This window comes from Vidua macroura, chromosome 9, assembly GCF_024509145.1.
Source record: "Vidua macroura isolate BioBank_ID:100142 chromosome 9, ASM2450914v1, whole genome shotgun sequence".
In the NCBI taxonomy this organism is placed as follows: domain Eukaryota; kingdom Metazoa; phylum Chordata; class Aves; order Passeriformes; family Viduidae; genus Vidua; species Vidua macroura.
The window spans coordinates 27,538,894-27,553,589 of record NC_071579.1 but is presented as its reverse complement, the minus strand read 5'-3'; the positions used below and the strand labels follow the sequence as shown (position 1 = coordinate 27,553,589).

Genomic DNA, 14,696 nt, shown 5'->3' with positions numbered 1-14,696 from the left:
GACGTGGGAATCACCCACCATGGATGTTGCTGTCCCCACACAAAACCACTTCTGATCCTAACGTGCCACAAGGAAGGCATCAGGGAGATCAAGTGTATCAAATATGATATAATACACCTTAGAAAATCACACCCAGAAGCTGATGTGTCTTGAAGGGTCGAGACACATCAAAAGTAAAGTGAACTAAACAACAGTGACCTGTCCTGAGCTGCAGAGGAAACTGTGGTGAATGGGGCAGAGGCCAGTGTTCTTCACAGCCACCCACAGCTGGGAGAAGGGCCAAGAGCAGGGAAGTACCAGTCAGACACACCTTCAGCTGTGACAGCATTTCAAGTCAGAAGATGGATTTTAAGCTATGTTTCTTATGCACCTTAAATATTTCAATGGGAAACTTTGAGTTTTAAGTCAGTAGTAAGTGTAGATAGGGATATACATTCATATACACACACACATATATAAAAAAGAACAATATATGCAAATTTTGACTGAGATTTTTTTTCTGAATCACAAATCTTCAGTGATTGAGAACTCTGAGTTCTGAATTTCCCTAAGCAATCTCTGCCTGTCAGCTCCCCTCCTCTCTGCAGAGCAGTTGCTCATTTACCAGCTTGGCTTGTTTTCCCTGGAAACACACTGGATTCTAATCCTCTACTTGGGCAGGTACGAACATTTATTTTGTTCTTGGTACATCTCTGAGGCAGTTCTGCCAGCTGTGACAAAAGAAGATTTAAGGGCAGTGTTTGAGGAGGGGAGGTTCTTGTTAAAACCATTCCTTTAAAAAAAAAATAAGCTGACAATTAAATCATTGCTGGGGGAAAGAGGGAGGTAGGAATTTTAAGTTCCATAATAAAAGTAGTGGGAATATTTGGGAGAACAGTTTATTGGCATGGCAGAAAATAATTAAACCATTTTAGTATTGAGTTTTCTCTGTTGTAGAAAAAAAAGTTTTGGGTTGGAGCTTGTGAAGAACCTGGGGAAACCACAAGGGGCAGTCTGGAGAGGATGGGGAGTTATTGCAGCAGAGATAGAGGAGCTGTTCAGACCTGTAAGATGATGTATTTCCACAAAGGGCATTCTTTTCAGTCTGCTGATGAAAAGTCTTGTGGGTTTCCCACCAGTGGAAGCTGCTTAATTGCATTTTGTGTATGCTCTTAGAGTACCTGTTTGGTGAGAACCTGACAAATGGTCTTCTGAAAGTAAATCAATTTTGTTTTCTTGGGCTTTCTTGAATATACACGATGTCCGGAGCCTGAAAAGCACAGCAGTGGCACAAGAGGAAGCAAACAGTGGGGCGCCAGTTAGGCTCTATGGTTCTCTGAAAGACTTTGTAGCCTCCTGTAAAGAGAAAGAAGAATGTGCCATTGGCGGTAGTGAGTAAATGGAACCTTCTTGTCTTCTTTGCTCTTGTCTCCTTATAAATAAACCATTGTTGTCCATCCTTGGCATTTGCAGTTCATTGTGATAAATTGGTCTTGATGTGTCTGACATTTCAACCAAGTTGTTTAATGGTGCTTTTCTGAAAAGGCAGATCTTGCTATAACTCGCATTGGTCCAGAATGCATCCAGGGTAAGAGCACTCACCATCACACAGCACTAACCCTTTCCTTTCTGCCTGCACAAAGAGGGAAGGAGGAAGTAAAACATTTTGGTCACGTCAGCCCAAGAGGTCTGGGTTTGTGTAGCCGTGCACAGAAACAGAAATGTTAAGTCTGGACTGCAGTTGCTGAAAGCCTCTTTAATAGTGGGGACAACAACATGAACTCCACTTGCATCTGCAACCTCTTGGAGGAGAGGGGAGGAAAACACCCAATTTGCTGGAAATGCAGGTGTGTTTTCACCAAAGTTTTGCTTTGAGTTTTGTACAAGATCCCCTCTCTGTTAGCTGCCAGTGCTTACAAGTCGTTGGTTTCCATGCAACGATTGCTTAGGTGCAGAAACCACTGGAACACAAATATTTGATGAACTGTGACCAACAGCAGCTTCTATTGCTGCATCCCTGAAAGTTCAAGCTTTGATTTATATATTTTAAATGTCTATAATTATTCTGTCAGGGAGATGATTAACATAGAGGTTGCTTTCCATAAATAGGAGCCTTCTATTCATACCTTTCCAAACCTTTCAGCTTCCCAAAACTATTAAGCATCTGCCCACAGCAGCCAAGCAAAAGTAATTCCTGTGCTTTAAACTGTGACCAATAAGTAACCTTTTTGCTGGTTAATGATCCCACTGTGTGATGATACCATTTTATGATTATATTTCACCTTCTTCAAAATCAGGGGTGTGGAACATGTTCTTACCTGTCTTGACTCACTTGGTTCTCAATGGAGATTTACAGTGAGGATGGAAGACCTGGTCCCACTTGGCATCGAAACAAATTCTCCTTTCCCTCACTATTGCCAGAGCAAGAAGAACTAGAACAATTTTTGGGGGATGTGGACCAATAACCTGATTAACAAATGTCTCTGTGACATTTTGGTATCCCAGTTTGCTGAGTATGCGAGTCCAATCCAAACCTTAATGTAGTTGGGCAGTACAAAACCTGCAGCTTAGAGGGGGCACAGGACCTGGCCTGAGTTGGCAGATACACTGATCCTGGTGGGGTCTTGCTGGGGAGCCTTTCCAACGTTTTTTTTACTAATTTGCTGGAAAAATAATCCCAAAGCCTAAATAAGGATCCTTTTTTTCCTCCCCCCTGTAATCGTACAACATTCATAAATGTTATTTAGGTATGCAGCGAGCAAATTTCAACAGAAATGCTGTCATGCCATAGGGTTATAAAACTTCATTACATCTGTTATGAACTGTGTGTCTATGGCAGGACCTAATTTTTCTTGATGTATTGGTTGCCTACAGCTTCTCAAAACTGCTTCTTACAACACTTCAAGGTGCTAAGACAGAGAAATGCAGGGATTAAATGGCACTGCTCTCCAAGTGGCTGATTGATGCTTTGGGGCTGTAGGATGCCCTTTCACAGCCTCCTTGTGTAGGTGGAAGGGGAGGTATAAATTTCATCCTCTCTCTCAGCACTTAGGAAGCTGATAGACTTTGTGTAAATACCTTTACCAGGGCAGGGTAATGTGAAGGTTTTAATTTAGAATTTAAGTTCCCACCTGCTCAGTGGACCTGCAGCCATACACAACATTATTATCATCGATACCAATGGAAGAAATATTTGAATACATGTAATTTTTTGAAGAGAGAAATTGGTCTGTTTAATAAGCAAATCCTGCCAAACTGGATGATGATTCCAGAATGCTAAACAATTGTTTAAATTGTGGAACATTTTGCATTTCAGCAGCCTTGTCACAATAAATGTAGATCTGTTGCTCTTTACACTAGTATGAAGGAAAGAAAAAAATGGGAATTTTAGCAATGCAAACTAGTTATGAGAGAATGAGCTTCACAGCTTACTTGGTTCCAGATAAATCTGGCAGATTCTTTTTCATAGTTGTCTTCTTGCCTATACTGAGGTTTTTGCTTCTGCAGGTCCTCCTATGTCTCCGTGTCTGACATCACAGTTGCCTTCAATTTACGCAGTTAAGCTCAATTTGTTAAATATCTGCAAGTTCCTGCTTGTCCTTGCTGATTTTTCCTTGGCTTTCCTGACCACAGTCTGCCCAGATCATTATGTTTGGAAATTGCCTTGCCAAACCTAGATGTACAGCGTTGTACTAAAATGAGGGAATTGGCTTCTCCTGGCTCAGCTGGAGGTGGTGTGTGCAGAGCTGCTGTGCTGTGTGCAGGGCAGTGACTGAGCACCTCCAGCTCAGTGTGTTGGGCAGGGAGGCAGAGCCTGGTGCTGAACTGAGCTCCCTAACACCCAGCCCAAAGATCTCAGCTGGAATCCCTGTTGGAGCAACTTTCTCAGTTCCTTTTGGCTGAGAGGGACAGGAAGGGCCTCGTTCCCAGGGCAGCCTGATGGAAGAGGCAGCAGGTTGATTTGGGATTTCATTCCAGTATGTCTCAGGATTGAGCCATTCAAAGTCAAAGTAACTTTAACAGCATAAACAATGTTAGAAATGTTTAGAAATATGTTTAACTTCTGTTTATTTATTTGTTTGTTTTTTTCTTCCAGCCAAACAAGTGTGTCCATCTGAAAAAATTAGCTGTGGAGACTTAAGCAACAAGTGCATCCCGTTGTCCTGGAGATGTGATGGGCAGAAGGATTGTGAAAGTGGAATTGATGAGGCTGGTTGCACTCCTGGTGAGTTAATACAGATACAACATATCCATGTAGGACTACAAAAGTCCTGGAGTGACTTACAAATTGCATGGATGATTTTTCCTGCCAACAAACTTACTCACTCTGCTTTGCAGCGCTAAGTGGTGACTTCTAGAACCAGAGAGGAAAGAAGGATTCTCCAGCTGGGGCTGGCTGGAGAATGCATGAACTCCATGAAGAATTAATTATTATTATTAGGGTTAACACTCAGGTGATATGGAAAGGACTTAAATAGGGTTCAAACCTTCCTCTGTGGTAGCTCAGCAGGTTCCTGCTATATCCCGTGCAGACTGGGGACAGACTCAGGCTGCCTTCTGCTGGGGCAGAATAGATAGGCCTGGACATTGATGGCTTGTTGGTTTCACTGGACAGAGAGAGAATGATGTACTCTGTACCCATAACTGCTTTAAATTCAGTCCCTAAATGGCCATTGCCTTTTATTAGGCCTTTCTGTGCTGAATGAAAGAGCCCTTTAACAGTGTTTTCAGTCTGTGAAAACTCCTGCACTGTGTGATCAAACCATTTCTCAGGCTGCCTTTTTGGTAGACCAAATTATTAGTTCTTTATGCTTCTTGATGTCAAATATTCTCTTTTGAATGAATGTTTGACTCATTCTTGTGGCTCCTTTTGGTATTCCATTTGTTTTTCCAACTTTGTTTTTACACAGACCACCAGAATTTAGGGAGTATCAGTCTTGCTAGTCTGTCCAGAAGTAAAATCACCTTTCTAATTTCTAATACTGTTCTTATTAAATTTTTTGTGTGCAAATGATCCCAAGCTTTTAAGAAGCTCACTAAGTTCTGTGTATTCACCCATCCCTCGATATTTCTAGTGTTGCATGCGGTATCAGCAATGCTACTTTTACTTCCAGGTTGCTGGTGAAAGGATTGAATGGTTACATTCAAGCACAAATTGAAGTTTCTTCATTTGAAAACTGGATTTGGGGCTCTAATTCCTGCCCAGTTCATAATCCACATTATGTATTTTCTTTGAAGCTGTATAAGGAAATATGTTTTACATATTTACATTTGTGGCTCTGAGTGGAGTGCTGTGGACAAATTTATTTCTTTGCACTCAGCTTTATCAAACAAAATATTATCAAACCTTTTTACTTTGTGAGCAACTTGTTCCACTATTTAGCTCTCTTTGTAAAAGTATTTTTTCTTAGTCCTTTTTTTCTTTTTCCTTGTATTGGTTTTCCATGTGAAACGCTTTAAGTGTTTTCTCTTTAACACATTAGTACATTTTATTTTCTTTGAATGGGAGGTTTGAATTAGAGACAAATTCAGAAGATAATTGTAACTGCTATTTTCCTGATATGAGTTAGTGAAATTAGAACCACTTTTAAATTAGAACCACCACACTGGTGGCTGCCTCCCCTGATTTAATGCTGCTGCTCACACCAGTGGGAATGGTCTCACTGAGTCTTTTAGTTTTAATAAAAATCTACTTGAAATTGCTTTGAACTTTTTTTTCAAAGTGTTAGGTAACCCCCAAAATGAATGTCAATATGTTCTGAATGCCACATAATTTCAGCATAATGATGCTATTAATGGATTTGGAAATAGCTGAGTGTTTCTGCTCTGGATGTTTCAGCATCTCTACTCTTACTTAGCTTCCAGTTTTAGTGCATGTGCAGGTTCTTAAAAACCTTTAAAAAAATTTAATCCAAGGACAAATTATCACTTTTTGATGCTTGCTGGGTAACTGGTGAGAAATGAATTAGTAGCTTTCAACCAATGTCTAATGACTGAGCGTTGTCCCCATACACTGGAAATCTCTGCTGAGTCTGGCTGTGGGATGGGCTGTTCTCTGGCATGAGGACCAGGGGAAAAGGCATTGACAGGTAAACTTGGAGCATCCTGGGTGGGTGCAAACATCAAAAGCTTTCTAAGTCCTAAGATCTCAACTCAGCATCTTTCAGAGGTCAAAACTTGCTTTGAGAGGGAAGCAGGAGGCACTGCTGAATGGCTGTAGTGGGAGCACTTTCAGGGAGGTTGTCTGTCAAAAGAAGGTCTCTTCCTCATGGATGAGAACAATTGTGTGAGCTTGTGGAGGATTGATAGCTATCCTCTCCCTTATCCAAATCTGATAAACCTCACTAAGCCTATCCACTGATACTCTGTTAACATTCCCATTTCTTCTCTGGTTAGAATCCTCCTTTCTCTGTTTCCTCTTATCTCAGCAGCACACAGTATCCTGACCACTTCAGACCCCTTCTTCTCTTTGTTTTGTTAATTTAATCTCTGCACTCAGGTTTTTATTCTCATTTTATAAGAAGCTTCAGCACTGCCTGTCACCAGCAGCCCCTTGGAGCACAGCACCCTGTCACAGAGGCTGCACTCCTCACAGGGCTAACCAGCTTGTCTATAAATAACACATCTTGCTGGATAAATGTTTGGAAGGGGATTTATTTGTGCTCAGAATATTTTCTGTGGTGAGAGCCTGCATGTGCAATAAACAAGTGGATGATGAGTTGAAGATGGTGTGAGTGAGGGCATCCAGAAGAAAAACCCCTAAGCTCTTTCCAAATCCATGTTAATAATGCTATTACTGCAACTCATGTGACACTTCAAAAATATTTTAACTGTGTATACTCTTGCTTTTTTATAGGAATAACTAGCTCTTGGATTTATAATTCTTCAAGAGGATTTAATATAGAGTTTATGAGCCTTATTTATGCCTGCATTTCTGCATTGGTAGTTTGTACCAGTAACAAGATTGTGCAGGTATCCAGGAGCAAAGCTTGGTTGTGCTGAGGCTGTGCAAGAACCTCTCCCTGTGTCAGAATGTTCACAGCCCAAGTTAAGGGAGGCTCTTCTGCAGGAGAGGACAGTAATTATTATGATACACAATCATCCAAAACTGTAGGAACAGTGTAGCTGTATTATGGTTCTTCCTCCTCCAGCAGTTTCCTTTCCAGCTACTGCTCTGAACCTTGTCATTCTGGCTGGATTTTTCCTCTCAGAATGATATAATTGCTTTTTGAACCCATGTGAAATGTACCCAGTGCAGACACTGGCACAGCCAGCTGGGGGGACGAAGCAGCTGTTCAGAGACTTGGGGACAAAAGTAGAGAAAATGAACGAGGAGACAATGGTGTGGTTTTCACCCTGTGGAAGAACTTGTCAAAGAAGCAATGCAAACTGAAATTCTTTCACCTGCAATGGATAAAGCAGCAGTGATCAGGGATCCAGATTTGTGTCTGCACAGGCTGTAGTTGCACTGGGAGTTAATTGCAGGTGTTAATCCTTGCACATAGGTAGTTAAGTGCCCGTCTAAATAATTGACTTCCAATAGACAGGCTTTAAGAACACTACTGACTTCCAGTGCACAAACAGTTTTTGAAAATGCAAATATCTGCCTTTTTTAAAATAAGACTATATAAAAAGAAAAATCTTATTTTTCAGTTTTTAGAGCAGAAGTAATTTGAGTCTTCACAATACCAGGTGTGTTGTAGTCATAGGTCAGGGTTAGCAGTCTTGAATTTGCTGGCTTGGAGGTGCTGGCAGCCTCCTTATTTCCCTGGTGAAGGTTTTCCGCTCCCAGTGCACCCAACCTTTGTCACAATGGATTGGACAAGCTTAGGACTGAGTTTACTGAGACTAAAAAAGAAATTAAATAGGAGAGGCTGTAATTAAAGCAACACAACTCAGGGTCCGTCTGGACTTGGCTAACTACTGCAGAACTTGTTAAATCTCTGCTGAGAGAGACAGTAAGCAGTGTTTTGTCAGCTGCTCAGGGATGCAGAGAGCACTTGAGAGTGGCTTTGGAAGAGAGGAGCTGCCATCCTGTACCAGCTGAAATGGCACTGAACCCCTTTAGTGCACACATGTCCCTCCTGAGAGGACTCTGGGATGCTCACAGAGAACAAGGCTCTGGCCCCATCTCTTCTGGCTGTGTCACTGGTTCTCACCTGAACCACTGCTTGCCCTCAATATGGAAATTGTGTCTTGGAGATGAGGACTTGGAAGTGCACCATTGTCCCCTTTCCCAACAGTTGGATGCAGTGAAATGATGAATTCATTGATATATTGACAGCAGAATAAGCTATTTATCTATGGTTTATTCTGCTGAACTGTAGCACAGAGACAGGGATCATGGGGAACTTTTGCAGGCAATGGACATACTCACACTAACCTTGTGCAGTTGGCTGAGGTGAGAGCCAGGAATTCCTGCAGGAGCCTCATGCCAGTGACAGCCTTGTCACCCAGAGTATCCTCTTTTGGACCTTGGTCTTCAGGCTTTTCATTGCTGACCATGTATCTCAGAATTAGTTCTACATTTTCAGCCTTATGATATGATGATATGCCAGATTAAAAGTGAACAAACTGGATAAAGGTTTTTTTAAATTTGTAAGGGAAACCACAGTAAACACAGGTGTGCTCAGCTGTAACCATGTGTCCTTGCCATGGCAGCTCCCAGGCTTTGCCATGTATATAGATCATTTACAGGTGGTGAACTTCCCACTTTTCTGGCACAGCTCCAGGCTCATGTGTTACTTTCCAAAAAAGCAGCAGCCCCTCCAAATGAGACATCCTTTTCTTGGAAGGTCCAAGTGCAGAAAACTTTGAGTCAGCTCTTGCCAGTGCCCTGGTTAACAGCCCTCAGGTCAGCTGAGAACCATTGGCTGAAGGCAGAGTTTAAAGCAGGCTAAAGCTGTTCATCCCCTCCAGCAGATCCACCTGGTGATGAACCAGCTGAAGGAGGGAAATTGCAAAGCTGATTTAAAGTCACCTTCCCTCAGTCTGCTCCTGCACCTACGCTCACATGAAGTGACCTTTCTATTGACAGTTAAATTGTTTTGTCATCTTTTATCATTGTCTTGTAACTATAAAGAGCATCATGTTGTCCCAGCACAGTTTTCTTTTTTGTGCAGTAGAAGGTACCTGTATTTTGCAAGAGTCACACTCCAGTGCTCCCCACTGGGATTTGACTACACTGATCCAGTCCATTGCAGATCTCCACTGAGCCCCTCTCCTACTGAGACCTTCTAACTTGGTGATAATGTGGCACTGATTTTATCTTCCATTGTGGTTTGATTAATGTGTGCTTTTGTCAAAGTTAGTTCTGTTCACTGCCTGTTAATGAATTAACATTCATTATGTGCTGCCCCTCAGTCAGCTCCGAGGGACATCAAACACAAAGGATCAGATTTTGCCATGCATTCTCCCTGAGAAACCCACCAATTTTAACAGGGTTAAAATCCATAGCACCGCAGTCACACCTGTAAAAGAAATATTTATGCACTGTCATTATTCATTATTTTAGTGTGTGATGAGAAGAAACATGGCTGGTCTGAAATTCCTGGCATTTTATAGAGGGTAGCTGTAGCTTCAGTGCACTTGCCATGGTGGAAGAATTTACAATTATTTTCAAGAAGGAAAAAAAGAATTGCTAGATTTAACAACTGCAAGTCCTTCATAAATAAGATAAGGTAGAACAGCAATGATATCCTCTGGGCTTTACATGATGTTTAATTACTGGACAGCTGGAGGGATTAATGCTTGTGCATTATGCTGTGGCTCTCAGAAATTAAACATGTACAGCTGCCACTTTATCACTGCTTAAAGTATTAGAGCTCCTTCAAAAGCAGTAGTAATTTGCAGAAAAATCCCCATTGTTATTTAGGAAAAATTTCAGCCTGTAATCATATTTGTCCTGAGTTCCTTCAGAACAAAATGGTGAGAAGGAGAAGAGATTGGGAGTTACTTTTAATTGCATGCTGACAGGAAAAGTGAAGGTAGCTGCATTTTTAATATATTGGATGCTCATTGTAATTAAACAGTATGTGAACTTAGGTTAGAGGTAAGACAGTCATTGTGTAAATCCAGAATTAAACCCTAAAGCCATGGCCCAAGCTGTGCCAGGGCTCTACCTGCAGAGGATGAGGGCACAATGGCTTTGCCTTCCTGCTGCTGGCTCTTGAGCTGAGGTTTATAAAGGAAGACGTGTGGCACATCTGCAAACGGAGCTTCCAGCACTGAGTGGGGCTTTGGGGGTGGCCCTGTGCTGATCCTCCTCACAGAGAAATTGTCCCTATCAGTGTTCCATGAATTATTTATTCTCTAAAGCAGAGTAGATGAAAACACAGTCTGAAAACAAGACAATGCAGCAGTGGTACTTCTGCAGCATTGCTCTGAAGGAGTGTGGGGGGAAAAAGGGGGATGCACGAGCACACTCACACCCCCACACAGACAAATCCTTCACACCCCAAAGGATCATTGTTCACAGGGGTCTGGAAGAAGGCTGTGAAACAGCTGCTTTTATACAAAGATTTGTGGATAATTAAAACTAAAGCTTAATAGTGCCAGACTGCAGGATACCTGTGCACACCCACACAAGCTTTGTCTTGCTGCTCTTTCTGCACTTTAGCTGGAGACATTGGCTCTGATTCTTCTGTCCAATCTCACATCATAGTGGCAGAGGAGCAAGAATTGGCCTGTAATTATGTTTATCTTTTGGGTAGTCTGTCTTTCAACAGTTAGAGCTCCTAGAGTTGAAACAGTCAAGGAATTACATCTCTTATTGCCAAATACAATTGTATTTCATGTCCCTGAAGTGCTTTCTTCATAAAATGCAGCTATAATTTTGAGCTTTTTCATCCAAAAAGCAAGAATCTGTTTAGTTTTATTCAGGGAAATCTTGCCAATGATGATGCTGTGATGGCAGATATGTGGGTAGGAGTTGCATCCTGCAGTGGCCACCAGTACATATGTGTTACACTAATTAACAGTTCTGCTTCCTGAGCATATGATCTGAAGGCTAAATCAAAATCAGTAGCCTGAACTCAGCACAGTCCTACGCAGGAGAGGACCATGTCATGTTTGATGCAAGAGGGAAAAAAAAAGAAGTTGGTTTATGAGTCATATTAACAGATAAAACTAATCTGAAAGTCATCTTAGTGGCTGAAATACTCTTTTCGTAGAGGATGATATAAGGGTTGGATTAACTTTGCTTTTACATTGCAAAGAAATTTGTTCATTAGATAAAATGTAATGAGAAAGGTTTAGTTCACAATAAACACAACTTCATTACCTTTCTTTGTTCCAATAACTTTAAAATAATTGCTCATGTTGAGTGTGAGTCTTCATCTCAGCCCAAATCCAGGAAAGTGCTGCTTTCTATTCCCAAATCATGGAAACTGCAAGGCAAATCCTACTGCCATGGAAATCTCATTGCTGTTAATGTGAGCACAGTCAGCACACGACCCTTACAGGTTTAATTGCAGGCAGTGTCACTCAGTGATTAGATTTTCCCTTTGAGTAGAAAATCTAATCCTGTTTTTTGAGAAATGATTGCCATTCTTTGCTGGAATTGTGGGTACATAGGTACATTGCCTACATCACGTACTAGCTGTGCTCCCTAATTATCACATAACTGAAAACAGTCAGGGGCTGGTTGTTTCCTGAGCAGTCTGTCAGTCTCTCCCCCTCCCAAAATCACCACAGGGGCCTTGTGTTTATGGACTTGGTCATTGTAGGATGTGCTTATTTTCATAGCCTTGAATGGGGCTACACCAAATTCTGCCAATTGCCTTGTTGCATCCTCAGTGCTTCTTTTTTCAGGTGCTTCTCCCTTCAGATCAGTTCTCTTGCAAACCATTTTATTTCAGAAGCATCTTTTAATTGTTATTGAACCTACATTCAAGCTCACTTTGGATCACTGTTCCTAGAGAAATGTGAGACATGGTTGGGTAAACTGGGGAGTTGAGAAGGCAAAGCTCTCAGCCTTGCCTTGTTTTGTCTGTGCTCCAGAAGAGTTAATAGTGCATGTTCCAAATGCAGCAAATGTTTAACAGTGAAGCAAACTGCAATAAGCAATATCTCCTCTTACAAACAGTTCCCATCAAGCAAAGTAAATTAGTGGAAATGGAAATTTTATGGGCACTGACCTCACTGTTAGCAATAAGAGTTCTGCTTTGTCCCTCACTGCTCAGGTGAGTTCAAACCTGTGAATCAGCAAGCTCCAGGATTCCCTGCTTGGTTATGGCAGCAGCTTATAAATGACTTGACTGATTCTGGGGAAATGGCTCAGCTTTCCCACTGGTTAAACTGAAACTATCCCTGTGCTTAGGAATGGGTAAGGAGCAAGTGGCAGCCAGTGACATGGCTGTGGAACCATGGGCTGGGGTTCCTTGCCTTTCCCATATTTCCTAAGAATAAACTCAGTTGTGCTGTCATTTGCCAATGCGATTGGAGTGTAGCTTTTAGGATTCTCATGAAGTCTTTCCTGAGCTGGTCATAATGAAAACAGGCAGGTCATGTCTCTGTGTCAGCAGATGAGCAGGGAGTGGGAATCTGCCCAGTGGGTGGAAGGTGACATCCATAGATTGGCTTTTCCTGGCAAAATGTCTGTGATTTAAACTCCACAGTGGCAAAATTAAATGGTGGTTGTGCAGAAAAGTCCATGCACAGAAATCATGTTCAGAAAATTCATAACCACAGGGAGTCCTGCTGAATCCAAGAGGTCTGTGTGTGCAGTAATGTGGGGTTTGTGTGCACTGTCCCAGGATGAAGCCCTGCTCAGGAATGCCCTGTTCTGCTTGCTGAACGTTCATATATTCCTCAGAAATACAGAATTTTGTGTGATAATATTAGGGCAGATGTTAGTTTAATGGCTATTATCAGATGTTTCTGAGGGATTTGCCAATATAGTATAATTTGTAAAATTGCCATTTTAATAAACAAGTCATGTCTAAGGGAATAGGAGTGAGCTTGTCCTGTACAGGCTCCAATTTTCAAAGTCAGGAAAAAAACTCACTAGACACTTCACAGCACATTTGTTTTCCAGTTAAATTTTGGCTAGTACCATCTGATTCAGCTGATTATATTCCAGTCAGAATATAAAAGAGTAATAATAATGTCTTTATCCTCATGAGATCCCTGTGGGGTGTCTTGGATGGTCACAAAAGCAGGAGAGCATTAACCTTTGGTATTTGGACCATCCATTTTTTGTCTTTCAAGCTGCTTTATTTTACCCTTAAACCCTCTACACTGGATTCACTTGTTCATATTTTGAGGTCATTTTCAGTCATTTAGCCAGAAAAGCATCTGATAAACTTCCTAACCCTTTCCTGATTTGAAGGGAAAGTGAGGAGACGGCAAGTAGGAGTTGCAACCTTATTGCACATACATAAAATTAAAGACAGAGTGCAGAGTGTGCATACTTTGTACATAAACTGCTTCTCTCTGTAAATTGGGAGTCATAATTAATTCTATTTCCAGATAATTAAACCACTTGGAATAAATATATGAATCTCAGGAAATACATTCTAAATCACCAAATACATTTTTGAACCAACTATTATTTGTCAGCAGGGGCTTTGGCATCTGGTTGCTGGGTTATAATTAACTAATACTATGCAAATACTGCTGCAGAGAATGGGAAAATGACTGATTTGTGTTTGAGGGCAGCGTGTGACAAAGGCAGCCAGCACATGCAAATATTAATTTGCAGGAGTGCGTGAGATGGCTCCTTAGCTCCATTAGTGACTTGAACAATATCAGGAATTACTATTCCTGCTGCAGCCTCCATCTAGATGGGCTTTTCGGTATCAATCACCATAGCAACAACCACTGGTGGGAGTGAGGCTGCAATTCCGCTGCATTATTCCCTCCATGGGAGGCCTGTCATTTTTTCAGAGCAATGAGCTTCAAGGTCATCTTCATTTACCTCCATCTCTTTTGCTGTCCTTCCTGGAGGGCAGCTTTCCATGGGAAACTTGTCCTTCCAGGCACGAATCCGTGCTTTAAAGACTGGCATTTGACAGAAGATCTGTATTAAATATTCAGCTATTTGGTAAGCAATTGACTGCAGGCAAAATAAATAATTTAGACAGAATTAAACCTGAAAATAAATACTAGTTAAGCAAAACTAACATGCTGACAGTGCTGGTAACTGGGAGTTCCAATATAATCTACCCTGTCTGCACTCTGTGACCTCCTTATCCATGGCCCAGCTCAGAGATTGGTTCTTGTGGGCTGGGGGAGCTGGGCTTGCACTTGGGGCAGAAAACCTGGGCAGATGGAGCTCAGGAATTCCACCCCTCAGCCCTGCAGAACTCAAATCCTAAATCTCAGAGCTTGGGAGAGTTTCTCAAGTCCAGCAGCCTCCCCTGCCAGTGTTGAAGCAGCCGTGAATCAGCAGCAGATCTCTCTCTCGCTGATGCAAATGTTGGTATGCACAAATCATCCTTTGCCTGCTTTAGAAGATCCATTATCAGATTTAAACAAACATAAATTTTCAGACACATGTCTTTAAGTTGCTTTGGGGGACAGTGTCAGAAAAATACAGTGTAATAATTCATCTTATCTTCTTGTCTTCAGCATCAGTGGATAATTGCTGCTATCCACTTTACCACAAATTTTACCAAATAATTATCATTATTTAAGCCATTCATGTAATTTCAAGTGGAAATGGCTCTTTTGGAGAAGAGATGAATTAAATACCTGAGTCTTACTGAAAAGCTATA

General features: G+C 41.5%; 1 protein-coding gene across 1 annotated transcript in view; it reads left to right on the top strand.

Annotated features, from left to right (window-relative positions):
- Positions 1-14,696, top strand: part of LRP8 (LDL receptor related protein 8) — a 171,683-nt gene that overhangs the window by 128,547 nt on the left and 28,440 nt on the right. The window contains exon 4 of the mRNA XM_053985523.1: positions 4,076-4,204. Within this exon, the coding sequence (XP_053841498.1) occupies positions 4,076-4,204 (129 nt within the window). The remainder of the gene's footprint in view (positions 1-4,075; positions 4,205-14,696) is intronic.